Consider the following 24,606-nt stretch of genomic DNA (forward strand, 5'->3'; position numbering starts at 1 on the left):
AGAAATAACAGGATTTCTCAGAAAGCCATCTAACGCTTTTCCCAATAAATGTATTTTCATAATGCAATGGTATTCTCGAGGGGGTGGTATTGTTTCATCAGATGAACGAGAAAAGTTTCATAAAAGCTTTATGAACAAAACGACTTTTTAGAGCACTCTCTGTAACATTCTTCCCTGAATTCTGTATCTCCCTCCAGCTACGCCCTTTCTCCCCGCACAGCTAGACTTCGGGGAGTATGTGTATTCATAGTCTTCATCTCCTTACCTTACATTTACTCCTCAGTCCACTTTGTCTGTCTGCCCAGTTTCCACAAGTGAAGTGGCTGTTGCTAAGGTCAACAGAGGCTAACACATAACTAAATTATCTCACAGGCACTCTCTGTTGCATTAGCATACTTAGCCCATCCTTTTTGGAATGTTCTCTTTCTTTGATCTCTGTAACACTACACATTTCTGGCTTCCTTTATCCTTCTATGATGGTTTCTTCTCAACCTCCTTTGCTGGCTTATTCTCTTCCACCCAGCCATTAGTTGCTGAATTTCTCAGGAGTTGCTCATAGACCCTCTTCTCTCTTTCCACTCTTTTCTAGAAAAGCTTACCGTATCTTTGACTTCAGTTTCCAACTATAGGTAGTGATTCTACCCCACGCTTTATTTCAAATCTCTAGGCATGACCTTTTCTCTAGACTGCAAGCATAAATAACCAGCTGTTTCCCAACCTTTTAATGTAAATGTTTTAGATATACCTTAAACTAACCATGTTCAAATAATCACACTCTTAAATCACTACCATCAAACAAGATCCTTTTCCAATGTTCCTTTAATGATACCTTTCATCCAAGTGCACAAGTCAGAAGCTTAGTAACATTCTTAACATTACCTTTTTTTAAATCCCATATCCATTTCTTCACCAAAGACTGTTAATTATTACCTCCTAAGTATCTCTTACATCTCTGTACGTCTTTCTATCTGTACTGTCAAACCCTAGTCTAAACAACCAACATCTCTCTCCTGGATTGTTGTAAGCACTGTAGTATACCAACTACAGCATTGCCTTCAATAATCTGGAAAAAAAAAAACATTCTGAATGGAGAGTTTTTAGTCCACATATCTGTGAAGGAAGCATAGTCAAGTCTTAAATTAGTTTCCAAAGTACCTATAAAAATGATGATTATTCAGATATACAACAGAAACATTTATGCACATTACACATTATCATTGGTAAACACTATCTCCTGTTTTGGTCAAGTGGTAGAGAAAAGGTGAGTGACAAGTATTTTTTTTCATTCTGCCACATCTGCTCTTTCAAAACCATAGTATCTGATCTGACTTTTCTGATTCAGTCTTTTCCAGATTATTCTGGGGTCATCTGAAAGCCTGGGAAAACCCTCCTGATGTGCTTCTCCAATAAGGGTAAGAAAGTCTTTGGTATAAAGATGTTTGTCTATTTTCTCTTGGAGTAGAAGTGACTCCAGTAAAGTCTTCTTCTGTCGCAGAAAGACAGATTGGGCCAGTTCTCCTCTTTTTCTGTTGCAATGGGGACACCAAGAAGAAATGTGTTGCTTCGCTGTCGCCACCTGTTTTGGTGTGGTCCTCATGTTTTTTAGGTAGATTCTGTTCAAAAGTTCATCAGGGACAGTACAGCTTAAGGCATCTATCTCTGAAGCCTCTGCATCCAGTCTAAGCTGTGGCTTTTTATGTCTGCTGCTCTTTTTCTCCTTAGAGTTTGCTCTGTGACGGATCAGGTTTATCTTAACGGCACAAAAAGACTGCAGGGCATTCAGTTCTTCATCAGATACCCGAGTGATTTCTGCTTGAGGTTTAGTGTCTGATTGGTACTGTCCAGAGTTAGTTTCTTTGCCCTTGAGATAGTTGATCCATTTTCTACTGAACTTCGTTTCATTATTTTTGTAGTCTGAAAGCTCAGATTGTTTGTGTGCAGTCTTTCCACTCTCAGGTGTGCTCCCGGAGTCATGGGGCCAGGGCTGCAGTCCTCCAGAGGGGCTGAAAGAACTGGAACTCTGTACCTCATCAGTAAAGGTCTCGCCAGAAAGGTCTGCCATAGTCCTGATGTCCGTTTGGGCCAGTTCCCCTCGCTCTTCTCAATCCCTAGGCTTCTCAGCGAATGGCTGTCACTTTGCATCAGACTCGGCTCCTCATCTGCTCTGCCCTGATTTAGACAGGCTCAGGAACTAGTCAAGCCGGAGTCCACAGGGGTAGGTCTCGGAGCAGGCGGCTTAGCAAGGATTCTCTTCCGGGCTACGCCTTCCCGGCTGCCTTGGCAACGAGGGCGGGCATGCGCAGTGGGTACTGGCGCGGAGCTCCTCCTCTTTCCCCGCCCTCCCGAGCGCAACCTCTGCCGGCGCGGCTGCCGGCGCGGCACAGGCGCAGGTCCTGCTGGCTTTGCAAAGCGGAGGCTCCGTTTGCTCTGTAGCGGCTCCTCCTTAGTGCTGTTTTAAGTACAAAATCTAACAATCCTTGAGAAAAGCTGGCCAACTGTTTTTCCTCAGGGGTCTCACAAGTGTACGTGTGTGAGGCCAGTGGGGATAGGCGGCCTCAGACTAATTCGAGAATGTATGACCGGCCAAATAAACAACAAAAATGCTGGCCAAAAAGCGCAAGCAAAAACACATCTGCAGGCCATGTAGCCAGATCACCTATATGTAGACTGTCTTAGAACAATATCGAAAGACTGAAACCATCCTGCAAGACTCCTGCCTGCGCATCTTGCACAACTTTCTGTGCTCCGGTTTTCCCAAACACGGGTTCTCAGGTTTTGGTTCCGGCAGTTCCTCGACTGGCACGTCAACACCCCTTCTCTTTATAGGATTTATTACTGCCCCTCCTTCAAGTCCCATTTCCTCGGGAAGGGCTTCATAGCCACCCTGCTGCCCCCAAACTCTTTACAGCCTTTCTTTCATGGTTTGCAGCTATAAGATGATGCCCCTCACCCCATCACCCCGTTAGGTTAAAAACTCCATGAGGGCAGAAACCAAGCCTTTGTTGCCCAGCACTCACCAGGTACGTGACACATTAGAAGGCATTGGATGAATCTGTGAAGTAAATGCACTGAATGACTGTGAAAACAGAAAGAAATATAACCTCACACAGATCAGTGTACTTCCAGCTCGAGAATTCCAATCTTTATCTTTCTGAACCCCCCCATTTACTCTTTTACCCATGACATATGCCTTTAAAACAGCCTTTTTAAAAACACAGTAGAATTTTATTAATAACTGTTCTCATGAATTATCATATGTTGTCTCTGAAGATTGACTTTTTCTAGGTCTTAATAAATATTTGAGTCTACGTCTTACTAAGTATCTGAGATAATTTCAAGAGAATGGGCTCTCTTGGTCAGATCTCTCTCTCTCTGTCTCTCTCTCTCTCTCACGCAGTGCTGTTATTCAGGTCTAGCCGGATATATTTAATGTTATTCCAAAAAATGTTCATCTTGGCGATGAGTCAAAGGTCTGAAATGTTCAAAAAGCATCTCTCAAATATGAACCCGCTTCACATTGATGATAAAGAGATTGCAACTTCATGTATTCAACCCAGATAATATTTTATCATATCATGTTGGTCTTTAAAAAGAGGTAGCAGATAATTTGTGGATGGTTCCAAGTGATTTCCAGCATCTCAGGGGCTCAAGATTTTCACTTTTTATTTTTATTTTAAAAACCTTCCTTATTCTCTATTTATACATAATTCATCATAACCCATATTTTCCCCAAAAACATTGATCAAAGGAGCTATACTTTATAATAAAACATATTCATATCTTCTAATTAGCTAACTATTTTTAATAACTTTATCCTATATATTCTGTTATTAACTTTTTTTTTTTTTTTTTGGTAATAATCAGCATGACTGACCCAGTAAATTGTTTAATACTCCAGCATGGGTGTTTTCCAAGGCACAGTCAGTCACAGTCCTTCCAGGGTCCTGACAAAATCTAAGGTTAGTGGAACTTGTCAAAACCTCTCCTGGCCCTCTTGCCTGGGCCTTGGACACCCATGAGTACTTTGGCTCCCTCCTGTATACTGGCTCTTTTTCTTTCACAAGCGTGTGTGAGAAGTGCCAGAGAGAATGTACTTTGGCACACACGGCATAGCATCCATCACTCAGGTGACTTCCTCTGGCAAGCTTTCCTCCAGAAACCTCAGGCATCTCTTAGGGGCTGATGGGAATGTTGGGGTCCTTTACAGAAGGAATTGTGGCTGAAGATTGCCTGGAGTGGGGTGGGAGGAATAGGAAGTAAAGAGATAAATCAGGTGCTCCTGGCTTAACCATGTGATGGCACGACTTTTATTGCCTTGCAAACACGGTCTCTTCCTTCCAAGTTCTTAATGGGGAGCAGGGCAAAGCTCTTTTTCCAGCTTTTCCTCAGCAATCAAATGTGCTTTACAGCTATGGGGCTTAACCCCAGAGAGAGGAGGTCAAAATAAATTAGTGTTTCTGTCTGATTCCCTTTTTCTCTTCTTTCTCTTTTCTCAGAGGGAGAAGGACACACTTTCAGTTTCTTCCTGTTCGGCAAGCATTTCTCCCCCTCAGGTATCATAGCTCCTTCCTTCCCAGGTGACATTTAGCCTGTACCCCTTCCTGGAGCCATTGTGGCGTTCAGGGTACCAGGAGGGAATCTAGTGTATGAATAAGGGAAATTAAGCTGACAAATCTTTCAACAATATTCTACCCTTTATGTAACCTTCTCAGCACTGTACTTGGTTCTGTGGATCAAGCAAAATGAAATATTATTTCTTCTCCTAAGGCTCTAAGATGAATGTGTCAGAAATCTCACTGTGAGAAACAATGTTTGCAGAGTAAAGAATCTTAACATCACTCATGTTAAATAATGATTTCAACTTAGAGGACAGTACTGGTTCTTCATTTCCTTAAAGTATTTTTTCCTCACAAATATCTCAATTTTTCCATCCTTTTTTTCCTGTGTGTCTTCTATAATTTTTCTAAAATTGATTGTCTTATGCACAGTTGCCTTTTACTTTAGTAATTATTATCTTGCAAAGGTAATATATGTCTATTGTACTTTAAAAGATAAGCCACCAATATTGATTTCAAGTAAGTTACCTGAATTCTGATGTCCCAAAGATTATACTATAGAGACTTATAAAACGTTTTCTATTTTTCCTTGAATAATTTTTGCTAATAGAATCTAGATTACATTTTTGTTTTATAAACTATTTTCTTCAATTAGTAATAATATGGCTTTTGCATTCAATTTGTAAAAGTTCTTTTTCAACATAATTTCAACATATTTGCTTTGTTTAGCTAATTAAATTATTTAGGCAGAAGGTATTTCCAGGGTTTTTTACTCCTCAGAATGATCAGAATGAATGTTTCTCAAGTTAAGTCTTTATATACATTCCTAGCTATACATTTATGATAAATTCCAGAAATTGTAATTGATGGTCAAATGTATGTACAATTTGAAAGCTTTTAAGATATTAATTCTTCCCTTGCACTTTTACCCCCTGCTGTAGTACGTAAAATCTAAGATATAATATTATTTTATGCATAAATACTTCAGTTTATAACTCTAGTAGTTGAGGCCTTTCTAAAAAGATAACGACATTATGATGAGTGTCACATCTAAAACTAATAATTCCTTCATATCATCTAATAATTATTCTGTATTCAAATTTCCGTGTCAAAAATGCCTTTTTGCAAGTTGCATGCTTGTATGGAGGTCTGTTCACTGCATTTGGCTGATAGGGCTCTCAGAGCTCTTTTACTCCCCAGTTCTTCTCAAGTACAAACAATTTTAAAAAGGAAAAAGAAAAGAGCAGACAGAAATTTAGCTTTCTTCTCTGTATCTACTATTCTTTTCCCTGTAGGCAGGCAGTCATTAAAGTTTTTGGTTTATTCTTCCAAGTTTCTTTTTGAAGTTATACATCAATATTCATTTGTACAACCTTTCGTACTAAAAAATATATTCCACGTACTCTACACACCGCTTTGCACTTTCTTCTTGCTTTTTTCTTAAAAACGTATCTGGGATATCACTTCCCTTCGACCTATACGCACCTTCCTTGTTTCCCTTTACAGCTGCGTTGTATCGGAGGAAGGTGCCGCAGTAATTCCCACATTTTGATGAGCATTTTGGTCTTCTAAGGAATCAAATTTTTCTTAGCATTTGGAAAGCTATATCTCCAGTAAGATTTCTAGGACTGAAATTAGCAAATCGAAAATTCAGTCATGTGAGGTAGTTTTATTTTTCTTTCTTTTTTTAAACATATTTCCAAATTTCCCTCTATGAGGGATGTACATTTTGCATTGCTGCCAGCCATGTATAAGAAGAGTGGTTCCCAAGAGCCCAGCCATCAGGCTATGTACTCAGATTTATGAATTTTTGTACATCTAATGGATGAGAAATGGTATCTCAGTGCGATCTTAAATTGAATTCTCCTTATTATAAGTGAGATTGAACACCATTTTATATGTAGAAGGGCCATTTACAGTTATTTCTTGTGCACTGTCTATTCATTTTACCCATTTTTTCCACAAGACTTTTTATTTATCCTTCTGAACTCTTAAAAAAGCACTTAAAATCACTTTAATGTTGAAAATATTAACCATTTGTCTATGGGATAAGTCCCAAATGATTTTCCCACTTTGTGTTTTTATTTGCTTATGCTGTTTGCCATGCAAAAGTTGGCTTCTTTATTTCATGTAGCAAATTTATCTGTTTCCTTACTGTTCTAGAATTCTTAATCTTATTTAGAAAAATTTTGTCTACTTCCATATTATAAATAAAATCGCTCGTGTTTTCTCATAGTATTTATGATTCTTTTTCTTCTCTGTGTTACCATTCTAATCCATTTATAGTTTCTTCTCTAATATGAAGAATGAACCTAATTTTATATTTTTCTGTATGGCTATCCAGTGATCCCAGCCATACTTCCCAAAATGTTCTTCGTCAACCCACTGCTTTTAGATGCTGACTTTATCATAAATTCCCACACACACTTAGTTTTTTTTTTGTTTCATTGTGGGTTTTTTTCTGGAATATCAACTTTAATACATTGGTCTGCCCTTCTGTTTCTGTATACCAATACTATACTGTTTTAACAGACTCTGTAATATGTTTTAACTTCTCATAGGGCCAGACCCCTTTCCTTCATTTTCGGGAATTTCTTATGTGTTATTTCTTTATCTTTCCAAATGAACTTTATAACCAACCTGTCTTGCTTCAGGATAAAAGTAAAAAAAAAAAAAAGTGTGTGTGTGTGTGTGTGTGTGTGTGTGTGTGTGTGTATATATATATATATAAAGGCTTTTATTATAATACTCTAAGTTGATAAACATTGAGGAATGTTAAATTGGGTCTTCCTACCCAGAAATATGGCCTGTCTTTACAAGTGTTCAAGTGTACTTTGGCATCTTTCAGTTAGTTTACTCATTTAGGTCCTTTATGGATTTTATTTTGTTTTATTTTGTATACTTTTATGCTAGTGACCGTAAAGGAGGTTAGTTCTTCCACTATATCTTGCAGCTGATTATTATTTACTTACTGGAATGCCGTTGACACCTGTGTTTTTATTTTATAGCCTGCTAGTTTAGTAAATGTGTATTGTTTATAGTAGCTGTATCTTTGTCTTGGATTTGTAAAACATATATAAACCTCTGATAGTTGAGAAATGGTTTGGATCTTGAAGAACAAAAATGATCTGTGTGACATAGAATTGTCCTATAAAATGCTACCATAGCAAAGCTCATATAGATGGATAGATAGATAAAATATTGAAGAAATTCATCAATTAATTTTTTATTTGTGTGGTATATTAATTTGCTAGGACCACTATAATAAAATATCACAAACTGAGTGGCTTAAATAACAGAAAATGCCTCATAGTCTAGAAACTAGAAATCTGAAATCAGGGCATTTCCAGGGCTGGGTCCTCCTGAGGGCTCTGAGGCAAGGGTCTGTTCCAGGCCTCTCTCCTTGACTAGTAGATGGCCGTCTTCATGTTCATATGGTGTTCTGCCCATATGCATGTCTGTGTGTCCAAATTTCACCCTTCATAAGGACACCAGCCATTCTGGTGTCCAATATTGGCATCCTACCTAATGACCTCATTTTAACTTGCTTACCTCTGTAAAGACCAGATCTCTAAAGGGATACACATTCTGAGGTACTGAGGGTTAGGACTTCAACAGAGGAATTTGGTGGGGTTGCAAGTGAATCCATAGCATGTGGTTTTTATGAAAAACAGATTAAAGGCTAATTTAATGGTCTGCCTCCAGGCTAGAGTTTATTGTAAAACTGCTTGTGATTTGCTAAGTGAGAAAAATAGAGTAGTTAAATACAGTGACTTAAGAAAAGACCAACTGCTTTACAGGTGTAGGTAGGGCTACATTCTAGCGAGTAAGTTCGACTTTGTTAATTAAGAAGTATCTTTGTTTTGGATGAAGGCCCTTGGAGGCCTTGTGAATACAACTTACATTCTCTGATACTGTTACAAACAGGACTGGGCAGACTTTAGAGAGAGAGATGCTCACTTTAGTGTTTTAAGTAAGAAATTATTGCTCTTCCTGGAAAATAACAATTTAAATTTTTAATTTTAAACAGATCTTTTAAAATATTTTGATTGAAAAAAAATAAAATAGGGCACCTGAGTGATTAGGTCCCTTAAGGGTCTCCCTTCAGCTCAGGTCACAGGTCAGGATCTGTTCTTGGGGCCTGGGGATGGAGCGGCTTCAGGCTCCCTGCTCAGTGGGGAACCTGCTTCTCCTGCTCCCTCTCCCTCTGACGCTCCCCCCCCCCACCTTGTGCATGCTTTCTCTCGCTAATAAATAAATAAAATGTTAAAAAAAAGAAAAAAATAAAATATTTTGATCGGTATATTTCAGGGTTTTTAATGTTTTTAAGCACTGATTTTCCACTGCTCCATCGGAGTATCTGGGGAAATTCCAAACAAGTTTAGGGCAGAAATTACTCAGTTATTTTAGAAATAAATAGCTCCACTATATTTAAGTGCACCAGTGGTGATATTCTTTACAACAAGTAATGTTAAATATGAATTTGAATTGTATGATTTCCTTTACTATTTTTCTTGAAAATTCCCTGATAACAACATGATATATAGGTTTTCTAGCCTTATTTACTTCCCCTTCACTGTACTTCAAATTGAGAACGATTCTCAGCATCTTTGTGCAATTTTGTGAAGTTAGGTCCCTGGGCCTCTGGGCAATACTATTTCATACTGACATTGGCATCTAGGAAATTAATATAAATCAGAACCAAATTATCATACATTCCTCTTCAAAGCACAGAGGATGTATGAAATGCATCCAGAAATAATGTCATTAACTTAAGTTTGAGTTACATAGTTTTGTGTTTTCTTGAGGGCCAGAGGTCTGTAACTCTGGATGATGGGGAAAAAGATTGGAATTCACAGCGGTTTTCCTGAAAACTACTATATAGAATGATTTTTCTTCTACTCAGTATCTTTGCAAAGCATTTTACTGTAATTTTCCTACTTACAAAGTAAGCTTTCACTGTAAAATGAATATTCATATGATTGCATAGGGTTGAATGACATAGAAATTGCAAATAATTTCATTTGAGACCAATATTTCTGTAGAACTATTTTATTGAAGTGTTCAAAGCAATCATAAAAATCTCACTATGCTCTGGAAAGACATCTAATGCAATAAATTGAGCTCACAGACTTGACTTATTTTATCTCCTTATTTTAGATAGGCATTTTCCAAAAACAAACTCTATCACTGAAGAATGTAAGACTGTTTCTTTAGAGCCTTCCATGCTTAACTTGAAAGCTGTCAACCCAGGAGGCTGAAACAGAGCAAGATTATGAAACCTGAGTGAATAGCTCATTCTTTGCGCCCATGCCCTTGCTGCGTGCTGCCCCGTGGTACAAGCCTGAGAGGTCTGCACTGTGATAGCTAATGAAGCACTTCCTTTATGTCTCACTGACCAGAACTCTTATTTGAAGCCTGTATATTATGCCACGGAAATCTCACAATATCAGCCTTTGTTCTAGCTAGCAGAGACTGTTTCTTGTCCTTTCTGTGGCTACATTTCATGCATCAGACTTGTTAGACCCTTTACTAATAAGTGTGGCTATATGCCATTAAGCTAATTCTCGCTGTTTGTAAAGTTGTAGAGTTTGTTTTTGTCTGCCCCTTTTTATTACTACATCCCCCAAAGCCAAGAGTTATACTTCTGAAATCACATGGAGATAAAAGCGTGGAGGTGAAAGCCACTGAGCCTCCCGCAAGTCCCTCCTCTTTATTAAATATGTGATAACAATTAACATTATAAGAACAAGAACAACCATAAAATTCATCAGGAATGAAGACAATGACATCAAATGAATCAACACTAATTAGACTACCTAATCCTAAGTAAGAAGTATTAAACGTGGTCCCCTTGTTATATTTTAATATATTATTCTCATACTGTGTTATGTAATTGGACATCTCCCTTCCCTCGACTACTACTACATCGATAGGCCCCAACGCAAGCTTTGATAAAGTGACCTAAAGAACAATCGGGGAGTGATTGCCGCAGCTGTCTATAAAATATGGGCTTCAGTTAACCTAAATACAAACAAGTTAGAAGGTTCATTAGCACTGATAAATTTTAAGAAGAAAAAATTATGAACCCTTTCCCCAAACTCAAGTTCTATCAGCTCCTTCATTTTTGTTTCTTGTAATATAATAGGGATAGCAGCCCCCATCTCTTGGGTGCTGTTAACGATTAAATAAAGGAATATAGACTAGAGCTTTGTTACCCAATACCAGGTAGTTGCAATCACCATCCTTGCAATTCCAGGGTAGATTTAATATGGAAGCTGAAGACTGAGATCCTTCTAGTGGGCTCCTACATTATGAGTAAACTAATTGTTAACAAGCATTCTACTTTTCTGATTCTGATTTTTTGCCTTTGTAGTCCACCCATCCAGTAAGACTTATCCAAAGCACTGATACAGTTAAATGTGTAGAAATACTTTGACCAGCAAATAACTACAAACACACAAGTTACTTCCTCAATGAAAAAAAAAAGTGGAAGTAATTAAAGCACAGAAATTCTTGGGGTACCTGGGTGGTTCAGTCAGTTGGGCATCCAACTCCTGATTTCAGCCTAGGTCATGATCTCAGGGTTGTGAGATCGAGCCCCACATTAGGCTCTGCCCCGGGTGTGGAGCCTGCCTAATATTCTCTCTCTTCCTCTCCCTCCGCAACCCCCACCTTAAAAAAAAAAAAAAAAAAAAAAAAAAAACCAAAACCAGGAATCCTTGAGCTCTACCATCTCAACATTTCTATCATCTTCATATTTTTTTCTAGTTGTCTGATCTCCCAGTTTTAGTGAGATCAAGCTTTTCAGGTCAATAGAATATAAATGTCAGAAAAGTCAATCTCACAATGCCAGCCATTGTTCTAGCTAATAGAAGCTGAATTCTTTCCTTTACTAAAATCCATGTACCACATTTGTTAAACTCTTTAAATGCAAATATATTTCCCTGCATATAATTTATTTTGCTTTCCTCCTCTCTTCATATTTTTATTTTTAAATTTTTTTCTCTTCATATTTTTAGATTAAAAAATGTTTTCTATCAAATTTTGTAATCTTTGGTTAAGGAAAGTACTGTTAGTGCATAAGGCTATCATCTGAACTAGCTTCAGATTTTGATTTCATGTTAGGACATACGTAATAACATTATAATATATTCACATATTATAATCATAATAATAATAGCATGAAATGCAATTATGTCAGACCTATAGTTTTTCTAATAATTGTTGAATCACCTCTCCCCAACACCTATTAAAATATTTTTTAAAGTATACCAGTAAAACTATTGAATTCTAACAAAAAATTCTGAAATAATATCCCTTTTCCCCATTCGTCACCTACTATTTGTATTGCTTAGAAGTATGTTAAAGATTCAAATTAATTTTGGAGTGGCAATTGTTTGGAGTGGGAATTGAAAATTACAATTATGGTTTCTGCCAACTTTTTTTTAAAGATTACATGTAGATTTCCATTTCTAAGTATTTCACTATATCATAGGAGAAGATATCTAGGTGTCTATTTAATACATGACAAGTGTATCTGAACAAAATGATTAACTAAGGTAAAGAGAATTGTCATGGTACTTTGCCAGTATTTCTGGCAATTTATGTTTGAGTTTTAAATTCTCCACTTTATTGGATGTTACTTAAAGTGAGTACTGTTTTTTCCATCTGTTTGGCCTGTCCGCCCACCCCCACCTCCCAGCATCAAACTATCTCACAGTCATTTCTGCCATGGCCCAGTGACTCAGCAACATTGTGTTCTAAGGCATGCGGAGCAAAAGGAATGCCAAGCAACATACTTCCACCTATGTAGTATTCTCTTTCCCATAAAAAGACAGCAGATTTTTAAAAAAAAACAAGTAATTTGATTTCCTATGCTTTTTTCTACTGTTACGAAATATCTGGAGATGCTTGTGCCATCAAAAGTCTAGAATTATTAGATATTAATGTAATTGGGTAATAGGAGTATGGTCAAGAAATGGTGGTTATGAGGTTAGAAACTCATGAAACACAGGAAGGAAACCTGCGCATGAGTCAAGGAGTCTGAATCCTTGGGATCATCCATGTGTCCTTCCTCTCCCCAGATCCCCCCAGTCACAAAATCCTGTCCTGACCTCCCCCCCCCCGCCCAGGCTGCTTCTCTTCAGTCACACCCCCGACACTGACATCCTTCACTAGATCCAGGGCACCTGTCTTCAAGTTGGCCTCACAACCTCTACACTCTTCCCATACCCTTCACTTCCTTTCTCCCTTCCTTCCACTCCAACACCTCTCCGAATAATTATCCACATTGCAACTAGGGTAGAGCGCAGCTCCCCTTCTTGTTGCTTCTCATTGGTTTGTCTGGGCTGGAACCATAGCTGACATAAGTTGGCTCTTTCCGATTGAAAACAAAACAAAAAAACAGTGAAACATTTAGGATAATAGTTACTAAGGTCTCTATATAAAAAATACTTGAGGAAGAAGGAGAAAGGAAATTGCTTAAGCACCTGAAAATTCCCCTGAGAAAGAGCCTAACACTCAGTATTCAACAGCAGCTTTCCCCTGTCTCTTACCCATTGTCTTCACTGATTACTACCCATCCTTCAGGTCTCGGCTTATGCATCATCTGAGACAAACCTTTCCGTTCGACCTCTACTGCTCCTGCTTTCAGGAAACAGAATACGCATGCAGCAATGACCACATTATAAATAAGTCTACAGCGGTGTCGTAGGTTCACGGTAGGTCATAACTGGTAGACTGTAAGCCCTGCCAGGACTGCAAAAAGTCTGTCTTCTTCACCATTAAGTTCTAGGTCTTGTACATATCAGACCATCAGTACATTTTGAAAATAATAAATGAATTAGATGATCAAATCATTGATTTGTTGGTCTGCCAACAGAGGGCAGCATCTCTGATGGCTTCCTCCTGAGAAGTAAGCCTAGGCTTTCCCTGCTTTTGTGTTGCATGTAATACTGAGTCAGGTACTTGAAATAATTGGCCCGCCAGGCCTCATTCAGTAGAAGGCACACCAGTTAAATGGCCAGCCTGTGTCCACATTGGCATGTGGCCTGGCCTGAGCAGCAGCGTCAGGTGGTGCAGCCCAGTGACCTCTGCCCCAAAACCCCTTAGCAGGAGACTGCAGGAAACAGCATCACGAGGGAGTCCTCCGAAGAGGCAGTATACTGGGAAGGCACCAAGCATAGGCCCCAATAGCTTTTCTCAAATTCCTCTGTGCTTTAAAATCACCTTTTAAAATATTGGGTGGTAGCCAGACCACCCCCAATGATGATTAAATCAGAATCTTTGGCGGGGGGGGGGGGGGGGGGGGGGGGCGGTGGACCCAGACATCAGTATTTTCTTTAATGCTCTAGGGGATTCCAGTGTGCAGCCACGTTACAGATCCTACACTTCAGGACCCTATTATCAGTGTTTTAGGACCAGGAGCGTTGGCATCACCTGGCAGAGTCTTACAAGGGACATGGTCCCTCTCAGACCAACTGAATTGGAATTTGCACATTAAAACAAAGCCTTCCATAATTCCTATGCATGTTGAGGCTTGAGAAGCACTGCTCTATGACACCTGTTCTAAATACCCTTTTATAAATAGCCCCACTTCCCATTACTACAGTATGCTAGGCCAGTACTCTTTCTCCTCTCTCTTTCTGCCATTTGCCCTTCTCCCGCATCTCTGCTCCAGCCGTTCAGACCTACAGTTGCTGGATGTGCCACCCTCTTTCATTCTTAGCAAATTGGTATTTTTCACACTATAAAATACTTTAACATTCAGAAAGTTCAGACGACAGATATAACTAGAACCCTTGCACCCACCACTAGCATGCAACAAAAATGATTGGGTTCTTTGTCGTTAAAAAGCAAAAACATGCTACAGATAGTAAAATTAAAGCTACCTGGTCATCCTAACCAGTTTTATTCCTTACCATTCCTCCCCAAATGTGTTCACTACTCCAAAACTGGTATATTTTATATCTTTCCAAACATGCTTTTTTTTTTTTTTCCGCTTGGAATAACATAGCAAATAAAACATACAAGAAGCTTGACCTCAGACAGCTTATATTCTACTGTTTGGAGACATATAATCATAATAAATCAGTGAATTACATGAGAAGGTGGTATGTGAAATGGAGAAAAATAGAGCACAGAAGACTGTGAGCGAGGAAGCTCTGAGGAATTTTGTCATTTTAAATTGGGAAGATCTCTCCAAAGAGATGAGATTGGAACAGACATGAAGGAGGTCAGGGAATGAGCCATGAAGTTGGTGAGGAAAAGCATACAGACTAAGGGAACGGCAAGAGCAAATGTCTTCCACTGAGAGCAGTCTGGCATGCTTGAAGAACAGCAGAAGTGTTTGGGCTGCCTAGAGTAGACGCAAGGAATTGGAGGTTAATAGTGGAGCATGAATTGAAAACCTTATCATGTAGGGCCTTGTCGGCTCTTATAAACTCTTTGGGATTTGCTGTGAGTGAGAGAAATAGCCATTAGAATATTTTGAGCAAACATTTTAACAAGATATAGCTGGCTGCTCTGACAGATTTTAGGGGAGGAAGGGGGGAGTATTATGGTGTTGGAGTACAAAGATAGAAGCAGCAAAAGTCCAAGCAAGAGATCACAGTTTCTCAAACCAGAGTGGTAGCAGTGGGAGTGGTAAGAAATGGTTGTAGTTTAGAGATATTTTGAAATTGGAGCTTAAGAGATTTCTCAGTGGCGTTGGGCATGAGATGTGAGGAAGAAGAGAGTCAAGGATGAGAAACTGGAAGGATTGAGTTATCAGTAATGCAAATAGAAAAGATTAAAAGACAAGCAATTGGTGGGGAAGACTGAAAGAGCAATGTTTGGAAATTTTAACTCTGAGATGCCTCTTGGACACCTAAGTGGAGATTTCAAGTACATACTCTCATATGTAAGTCTGGAAACCAAGGAAGAAGACGGATGGCGATATAGAAGTTTGAAAGTCATGTGTATATAGATAGTTTTCAAAACCATGAGACTGGATGAGATCACAAGGAGAGTGTTTATAGATGGGAAGATAAACAAGCGAGCCCTGTGGACTCTAATATCGAGGATAGGGATATGAGGGGATCCAGCAAAGAACACTGAGAAGGAGTAGCAAGGGAGATTCGGAGAAAACCAGGAGGACGTAGTGTTCTGGAAGCCCAGCGAAGAAAGTATTCCAAACAGGAGGAAGTCATTAACCATAGCAAATGTCCTTAAGCTAGATAAAGGCTGAGAATCAACCATCAGACTTATTAATGTGGAGGACTTTGGTGACCTGGACAAGAATAACTTTGAGTTAGGGGGATCAAAAATTCATGGGAACTAGTTTTATAGAGAACCAGAAGAGAGAAAATAGAAGCAATGTGTGTAGGTAACTCTGTTGAAATGCTTTGCTATAAAGGGAAACAATAAAAAAAAAATGAGAAATAGCTGGAGGTGCAAGTCGACTCAAGAGAGGATTGTTTTTAATATGAGAGAAAAACAGTATGTGAGCATGCTGATGAGAAATCCAATCAACTGGGAAAATATGCAGAGGCAGGAGACAGGAAGAGAAAGGCAGGTAAGAGAGGAAGGGATTTAGTACATGCATGGAAAGGCTTTAGAGAGATGCACAGATACTTCATCTAAAATAATAGAAAGAAAGGTGATGTATACATACGTAAAAGCTGCTGGTACGTAATTTGCAATATAATGATTTATAAAGGTTACTTCATTGATCGTTAATAATCAGTGGCACATTAGTAGCTGCTACTATCAAAACTTAATATGTTAAGGTTCTGTGGGTATTGGTAGCTATTGCATTAATGAGACTAATATTGTGTAAGCTGAAGTAACAAGATTTTAGTTTGCTGTTCCTATTCCTAATTCTGTGGCTAGGTAATGACAGCCAGCTAAATTCCTTAAAAACTACTGCTTTACCTTGAACGGAAATCTTTCCTCCAATATACCATTATAGAAGGGGATGAAAGAAAGGAGAGAGTAACCCTGATCAACCCCATGATCAACACCCAGACTTGTTTGTAGGCAAATCAATTTTAAGAAACAAATATGAAGCCAGATTCCCTTAAAATTCTCTGTGCCTACATATGTCTAGAAAATCTTTCAGTGCTCCCAGAGATAAGTGTGTGCAAATTGAAGACCATCATTTGGAAGAATGAGTGCTAAACTCAAAATCTAAAAGCTCAGTTCTGGAGTGCCTGGGTGGCACAGGTGATTAAGCATCCAACTCTTGGTTTCAGCTCAGGTCCGTATCTCAGGGTCATGAGACTGAGCCCCACATAGGGCTCTTCACTCAGCATGGAGTCTGCTTGAGATTCTCTCTCCCTCTCCCTCTGCCCCTCCCACTCATGCTCACCCTCTCTCTTTCTCTCTCTCTCTAAAATAAGTAAATAAATCTTTAAAAGCTCAGTTCTTAGTCTTGGCTCACTATAACCCACTGTATAAATCACTTAATTCACTGAATCTTAATTCTGTCTTTGCAAAGTAGGTGAGTTGGGCTAAGACAATATTTTCCAAAGAATTCTCAAATTAACATTCCCCGTGAAGTGTTCTTAATTAAAGAAGTTTGGGAAATGCTATAAACTGTGCTGTTTTTGCAGTTAATACAATGCACAGTGGTAGAGTGAATTCACTGAGAATTCTTGTACGAGAAAAAACTGTTTATCTTCATTTATCCCATTGATTAGTTCTAGACTAATTCACTGTAAAAATGTGAGAGTTTTTTGTGTGTTAAAGAACAGATTTAAAGGATCTCTGAGCCAGAATTTTCTATGATCCTTTCTAGCTGTATAGTTCCATGATTTAAAAATATATATGTATATTTATTTATTTATTTATTTATTTTTTAAAGATTTTATTTATTTATTTGACAGAGATAGAGACAGCCAGCGAGAGAGGGAACACAAGCAGGCGGAGTGGGAGAGGAAGAAGCAGGCTCCTAGCGGAGAAGCCTGATGTGGGGCTCGATCCCCGAACGCTGGGATCACGCCCTGAGCCGAAGGCAGACGCTTAACCGCTGCGCCACCCAGGCGCCCCTATTTTTTAATTAAAGTATAATTAACATACAGTGTTATTTTATTAGTTTCAGGTGTTAATATAGTGATTCAACATTTCAGTACATGCCTCAGGCTCATAATGATAAGTGTACTCTTAATCCACTCTACCTACTTCACCCGCTCACCCCCTCCCAACCTCCCCTCTGGCAACCAGCAATTTGTTCTCTATATTTAAGAGTCTGTTTTTTTGTTTGTCTCGTTTTTTTTTTTCTTTGTTCATTTGTTTTGTTTCTTAAATTCCACATATAAGTAAAAATCATATGGTATTTGTCTTTCTCTGACTGACTTATTTCACTTAGTGTTATACCCTCTAGATCCATCCGTGTTGTTTCAAATGGCAAGATTGAACTCTTCTTTATGACTCTGTAGTTCCGTGATGAGACATGAAACATGCAGCTAGATTCAAGTCATAACTGTAGTCAACAATCTGATTAAATGAGTCATCTATTCGATAGGGTTTAAGCTAATTTTAAGACCGCTAAAGCTGCTTTAGAAATAACTAAAAGAATGTATGCAGTATTCTGCTCTAAGATTCTGTTATTTCATTTCTTTTCTCTTTCTACAAAGTGCTTCTGCAGAAAACCATATGCCTCCATATATTTATTTCTTCACCATGGGACAGGAATGAGGATTATCCTCATCCTTAGTATTAAAATTCAAATCATCCTTAAACATCTCAAGCGGATCATGCCAGACCTCAGTCTTGGTTAGTGTTTCTCTATTGTATGGTTAGGGTAGTTGTCTGGCTCTCAGATCAGATTTTGGAGTCTCAGGGATGAAGATACATCACTTGTTTTTCTAATCTCAGTACCTGCCTGGCACCTCGTAAGCACAGTAAATATTTCTTTCATGAATATAGCTGTTTCTGCCTAGCCACATGGATTTTAAAAACATGCCAGATAGTCATCTTTGAAAACAATGGAAAGGAAAAAAAAGTATAATGCATTGCTAGACTGACTTTAAGCTCCAGTATTTTCCTGTGATCCTTGAAAATCTGAATGTATTACATCCCTAAATTGCCTTTGTCTATTTTGGCAGTAATACTCTCAGAGTTCTTTTGGAGATTAGTTTAATATGACCTTCCATTCCTGAAACCATGCAGGCCTATTTCAATCAACCTGTTCTTTTCCAGATGTTTTCTCTACCACATCCTTTTTATATGGTTTAAAAATTTAATCCCTCTGCTGTTTAATGTATCAACCTTTTTTAGACTAATTGTGTCGCATATATGAACTGTGTATGTTAAGTACACAGCAATGATTCTGTGTGATTTCACTGGGATACTTCATAGATGTGTGGAAACACAGATAATTGAAATGTAATCATAGGGTTAAAGCAGCTAAATTTGCTTACCTTACCTAGTTCTTTGTAGTACATTTTAAAGAATTTTCGGCTCAGATGGAAGTACTTTCTAGTACAGTTTTTAACTTTGTGCAGGATAATGAGCTCCCAAAGAAAAGACTTTTGAAAAAGCTATTAACTTTCCTGTAACACAGTTATGTTACCTGACCTTCAGTGTTTTCTCCTAATACTTAGAATCCCATTAAGACTGATTATCAAACATAACAGACTTTAGAAGATTTGACTTAATTTCTACTTAAGATGTTATGTCCTTGCTGTGGTTTTACTGCTAATTTTTACCAGCCCCAGAGTAAGAAAATCAGTCTTTTTTTTTTTTTTTAAGATTTTATTTATTTATTCGACAGAGATAGAGACAGCCAGCGAGAGAGGGAACACAAGCAGGGGGAGTGGGAGAGGAAGAAGCAGGCTCCCAGCGGAGGAGCCTGATGTGGGGCTCGATCCCAGAACGCCGGGATCACGCCCTGAGCCGAAGGCAGACGCTTAACTGCTGTGCCACCCAGGTGCCCCAGTCTTTTTTTTTTTAATAAGGGGAGACTTACTTCTTGGTTTTTAATATAGTTGGTCAATTATAACTAAATTTAAAGGAAAGGGAAAAGCTCAAAAATTTGGGGAAATAAAATATGAAAGAGAAGAGTTCTTTTACTGAAAAAATAATTACAATTGTAATTTCATGCAATACATTCCAATATTCTTCTGGAACACAAAAAAGTATTTTCTGAAAAGAGAAATTCTGTTGTCAAAAACATGGGAGATGCTCCCTATGACTCAGCTAAAAAAATTAGTCAACAATAATACAAATCTGAAGAAACTAGAATGTGTTTGTTACCACCAATCTTGTTGTTTACCAATATTTTGTCATAGAAATACACCATATTTCCAAAAAAATTTTTAATTAAAAAAAAGAAATATACCATATTTCTATGCTATCGAGAAGTGGTGTCCTCTTAAGATATGTTATCAACTAAAGCCGTAGTATTGCTAATCCACAGAAAAGCTGGTCGGAGTAAGTATAGTTTCTTATACCGCCAGTACACCAATTTTTATATCAAACTTCTTTTTTCCAGAAGTGATAAAATTTAGGCATATTTTTATAATTATATTATTGTGCTTAAGGCAAATATTTGACATTATGTGAGCACCAATGGTATGCCAGGTGGTTATACTAAAAAGAATTACCTCAGGTTTAACTGAGACTATTTTTCTTGAAAAAAATATAAACAAGGCACATTAACTTTGAAGAAAAATGTCTTAGCAATTGATGTAAGGCAATTGAATATCTCTAATGGAACTGGAGTAAAAGGATGGGGGTGAACTCATTCATTTAATAATTCTCTACCATTTTCAGATGAATAATCCTTTGGGACATCTAAGTAAATGCCTTGAATATCCCTTCTTTTACTTTTCTAAATATTTATTTTGTATTTCTTATTTAAAAATTCCTTAATGTTCTCCATCATCTTCATACTTACTTGTGTATTCCAGACCCTCACATATCTCTCCAAATCTCACCCCTTATTTTCCCTCTGGAAACTAATTCATTAAACCAGTTTAATACTGGATGTTTGGCTTACAAGAACAAATGAGATAGACCCAGAAAGACAAATACTAGTCAAGTTGTGTGAGTGTTAAAAACAGCCAATATGGGAGTATAGAATGCTCTGGAAACATATAATAGAGTTAGCTGATCCAGTGTGTGTGTGTGTGTGTGTGTGTGTGTGTGTGGTGGGGAGGACAGTTAAGCTTAACATGAACTAATAACAACAGCAAATATGTCCTAGGCACTATGTCAATATATATATATTAGCACTTAACTTCCGGTACTCAGTGTTTGGGGACTTAATATTAGCATTTCATATTTTAAGTCTTATTTTTGATCAATCTGTGTTGAAGTGTGGGGTGCTTGAGAAAATTTTAAAGAACTATTAACACTTGAATAGAATCTTAAATATGACGAAATTTCATTCAGAAGACAAAGGAGAGATAGTCCAAGAAAGGCAGCAGCCAGTGAGGAATTAATGAGATATAAGGGTGTTTCAGGAAATGACAAGTATTTCGAAATGGCTAAAGCGTCTATGGAGATAGGTGCTAGGAACAGATATTAGAGCAGAGGAGGCAGATATATGAAGGTGGGGATTGAGGCAAGGGCACAAATAGAGGCTAAACATTTAAAAATATAAGTCAAGCTAGCAAATACTTAGATAAAATATGTTGTATTTCCCAACCTCAACAAATATGCCTTCTTGATGACTGCTGCCAGCAGAGGGAAAACCCACAAACCTTCATGACATTGAGAGCAATAGGATGTAACGACCTTTCCTTGGAGAACAAAGAACAACAGATGGAACGAAGTATTTCCTTAGCGCCTGGAGAGTGTTAGTCAGGAGAGTGATATGTACAGTTATAGGTTATGTTATGTCACTGACAGAAGTACCCATTTTCTTTGTTACATTTAATAAATGTGACTTGTGATGTGAGTAGCCTTTTAAGTTTTGAGTCCATAGCAAGAGAGCTCCTCTTACCCAAGTCTATGTGAAGGCATTTTCATATAGTGCTGAAGGCTTTGAGTTCTATTTATAAAGCCATGGAAAGATCAACATTTGATCAATAATAAGAATCTCTAGGGCCGCCTGGGTGGCTCAGTCGTTAAGCGTTTGCCTTGGCTCAGGGCTTGATCGCAGAGTCCTGGGATCGAGCCCCACATCAGGCTCCTCCGCTGGGAGCCTGCTTCCTCCTCTCCCACTCCCCCTGCCTGTGTTCCCTCTCTCGCTGGCTGTCTCTCTCTCCGTCGAATAAATAAATAAAATCTTAAAAAATAAATAAATAAATAAATGATAAGAATCTCCAGAGGGTTATAAAAAAAATCTGTTCAGTTGTTTATCATGGGTTCTGAATTAAAAATACTATTATTTCCAGCTAAACTGATTTTGATACAAGGTAATACTTCTATTATTATATCATCAGGTTTCTGTCCGATAATGTAAAATTTTCCTCATTATTTAAGTGGAGCAGTCATATGCAATAAAAGTAGTTGATTCATCAAAGGATCTTAAGAAATTACATGTCATAGATATTTAACATATGATGATTATTAAGCTAAGAGTGTGTTTCTTCTCTACAACTTAATTTAAGAAGAAAGGCCTTCTCCAAAGACGACTTCACTCTAGGATACATAGAGTGTCTATTTCAGGAAATGGAGGGTTGTTTTAACAATATACAGCATTCCAGAGACTCTTGCCAAGTTATGACAGAAACCATGAGTGATGAATAAAATATGGAAGATGGAAAGAAGCCTAAACCTGGGATATAATATTCCAAAGTGATTAGGGCCAATTACTAAGATGTCGACCCCGTTGGAAGCCTAGCCTATCTTCTAATGCTGGCTTTCATTATCAAAGGACAGTACAGACTGAGCGGACCCTATAATAAAAGACCCAAGAGAACAGGGGGCTTTGGTATTTCCTTAGTTTGCATGAAACTTCAGCGTGGAAGGAGAATGACATGTTGGTGATTCATGGATGAACCAGTCATATTCTGTAAATGAGACATCTGGAAGGTGATTTCAAGTTGCACCTTAAGCATAATCTTGTAAAACTCTGCAGCTAAATATGGCTTTTAAAAATGTTCCTCTGTTGAATCCAATATAAAGGATGTAATTCAATCCTGTTATGGCTTTTTAAAGTGTTCCAAAATACTTCATCATATTAAAATAGTTTTTCAAGATTGAGATTCATAAACATTTTACATTGCAACTGATTAAAAGAAAACAAATTCTTGAATTCTTGGTCTATTTTTAATGCTAGAGAATTAAATTGCAGAATAATTTCAGGCCATGAAATTCAATGGGTATTTAGAATTTATGGCAGTCTGCAATTATTGCTGAAACAAAGATTAATGACCAATATGAGAAAAGCATTACATCTGACAAGCTGACCATGGGCCTATAAATAGCACATCCTTTACAGGATTTTCAAAACTATTTTTGACTTTATAAAAAAATAAGAATTCCAAAAAAATTGTTTTCTTAATCCCTTCCCCTATTCTCTTCAACATATCTTTGAAGCCAACGTACACGTCTAATGACTGTATACAAACCATTGTGCTTGGCTGGCATCCCAAAGAGCCTTTAAAAAAATTAATAAAGTGAAAATGGTTAATATTTATTATATTTAGTAGGGCTTGTAGCATTTTATTCATCATAAAGTATGGAAACACTGGTTTCCAAATTGCTTATTTGCTATCCATGATAGCATAATAATTCTAAAGTTACTTTTAACCTCCTAGACAAAAGATAGGAAGCAAATAGAGTCTTTTTTTTCAAATGTGATATAAATGATATCTTAGCATAAATGGTTCAGCCAGGTGTAGAATTTTAATCTGCAGATTCCAGATTCAGTGCCTTGTCATCATTAGTATCATCATGTGGCTAAATGCTCTCTATATATGGTATAAAACTAGAACTGACAAAGTGTATTTAAAATAGAGTCCAACACTACCACAAAATCGATTTATAATAGACTGAAGTTTTAAGAGCAGAGAATAAGAAGGATAAACTTTGTCCATATCATGTACCATGATCGAATCCTGAGAATGCAGGAAGCCACTGTGGGCCCCACTTTTGGCCAGGAAAGAAAGAACTGGCAAGCAAAGGCAGCTTAGAAAAAACTCGAAGCTTTCCTTCATGGCGTTCCTAAAGTTGAAGCTTTTTCAGTTCTTTCCTTTATAGACACTTCTCTCTTACCTTTCAGTCAAATGGTCTGCTCTGATTAAAACAGGGTATCTGGAAAATTTTGATCATATTATAAATGGGGACTTAATGAAATAGTAGTTCTGAGAACTCAAATATTTTGTTTCTAAATGTTGCAACTTAAATGTAGTTACATATGCTTGCATTTATAGTTAATAGACAAATTACTAAGTGCCTACTATGTGCCACATGCTGTCCTAGCACTGAAGATACAACAGTGAACTCAACAAAAACTTGAAATGCCAGCCCCTGTGGACAGGACCTCAGGCCTGTACAGTTCCAGGGGGAGCGCTGTTAAACCGTAAATCTGTATGATAAGCATCCCCCGAAGTCAACAGTGTGCTGACCGTGTAGCCCTTATGTGGCCACTGCTCTGCTTGGAGGACATGTCACATCCCTCGTTTAGGCAGCATTACTGAGCAAAGAGATGGCGAAGCGTATTGTCCAAGTAGATTTCCCAAAAGAAATAAAGCTTATTCCAAAAGGTGCCAGAATATTTTTGACTACTTTAACGGACAGCTTTTCTAAATGGATTGTACACTTTCATGCCTTGTTAAACAGAATAGACTGATTAGACTTAACTTATTCTTAATGACTCCATTTCATCATCTTGAACATAGGCTATTAGATTGTGCTAAAATTTGGTGATTATTCTCAGGGGCATGAATCATGCACAATAGTATGCAATCACTGAGCAGCCCCAGCTGCTACACTTTTCAGTTCTTTTGTCCGCTCTCTGTAATCTCTCTCTTTATGGTGTTGGTTCTCAGATCCTCCCATCCCTGCACCTACCGCAGGTTTCATTTTCTCATGCTGAAGTACTGTGTTTAATCTACTATGTAGAGATAAGCCAGAAAATCAAACTTGCCCCAAGCAATTATATATACCATAT

General features: G+C 37.9%; 2 protein-coding genes across 2 annotated transcripts in view; one reads left to right on the forward strand and one right to left on the reverse strand.

Moving 5' to 3' along the window:
- Nucleotides 1–24,606, forward strand: part of DLC1 (DLC1 Rho GTPase activating protein) — a 514,332-nt gene that overhangs the window by 63,226 nt on the left and 426,500 nt on the right. The window contains exon 3 of the mRNA XM_057303350.1: nt 1,343–1,412. The gene's annotated coding sequence lies outside the window, so the exon portion shown is untranslated. The remainder of the gene's footprint in view (nt 1–1,342; nt 1,413–24,606) is intronic.
- On the reverse strand, nt 805–2,273 carry CUNH8orf48 (chromosome unknown C8orf48 homolog). The gene has a single exon (XM_026508472.4). It carries the CDS (start codon nt 2,060–2,062, stop codon nt 1,283–1,285), a length of 780 nt encoding a protein of 259 aa, XP_026364257.1. The 5' UTR covers nt 2,063–2,273; the 3' UTR covers nt 805–1,282.

Source organism: Ursus arctos, unplaced genomic scaffold (assembly GCF_023065955.2).
Source record: "Ursus arctos isolate Adak ecotype North America unplaced genomic scaffold, UrsArc2.0 scaffold_27, whole genome shotgun sequence".
Taxonomy (NCBI): domain Eukaryota; kingdom Metazoa; phylum Chordata; class Mammalia; order Carnivora; family Ursidae; genus Ursus; species Ursus arctos.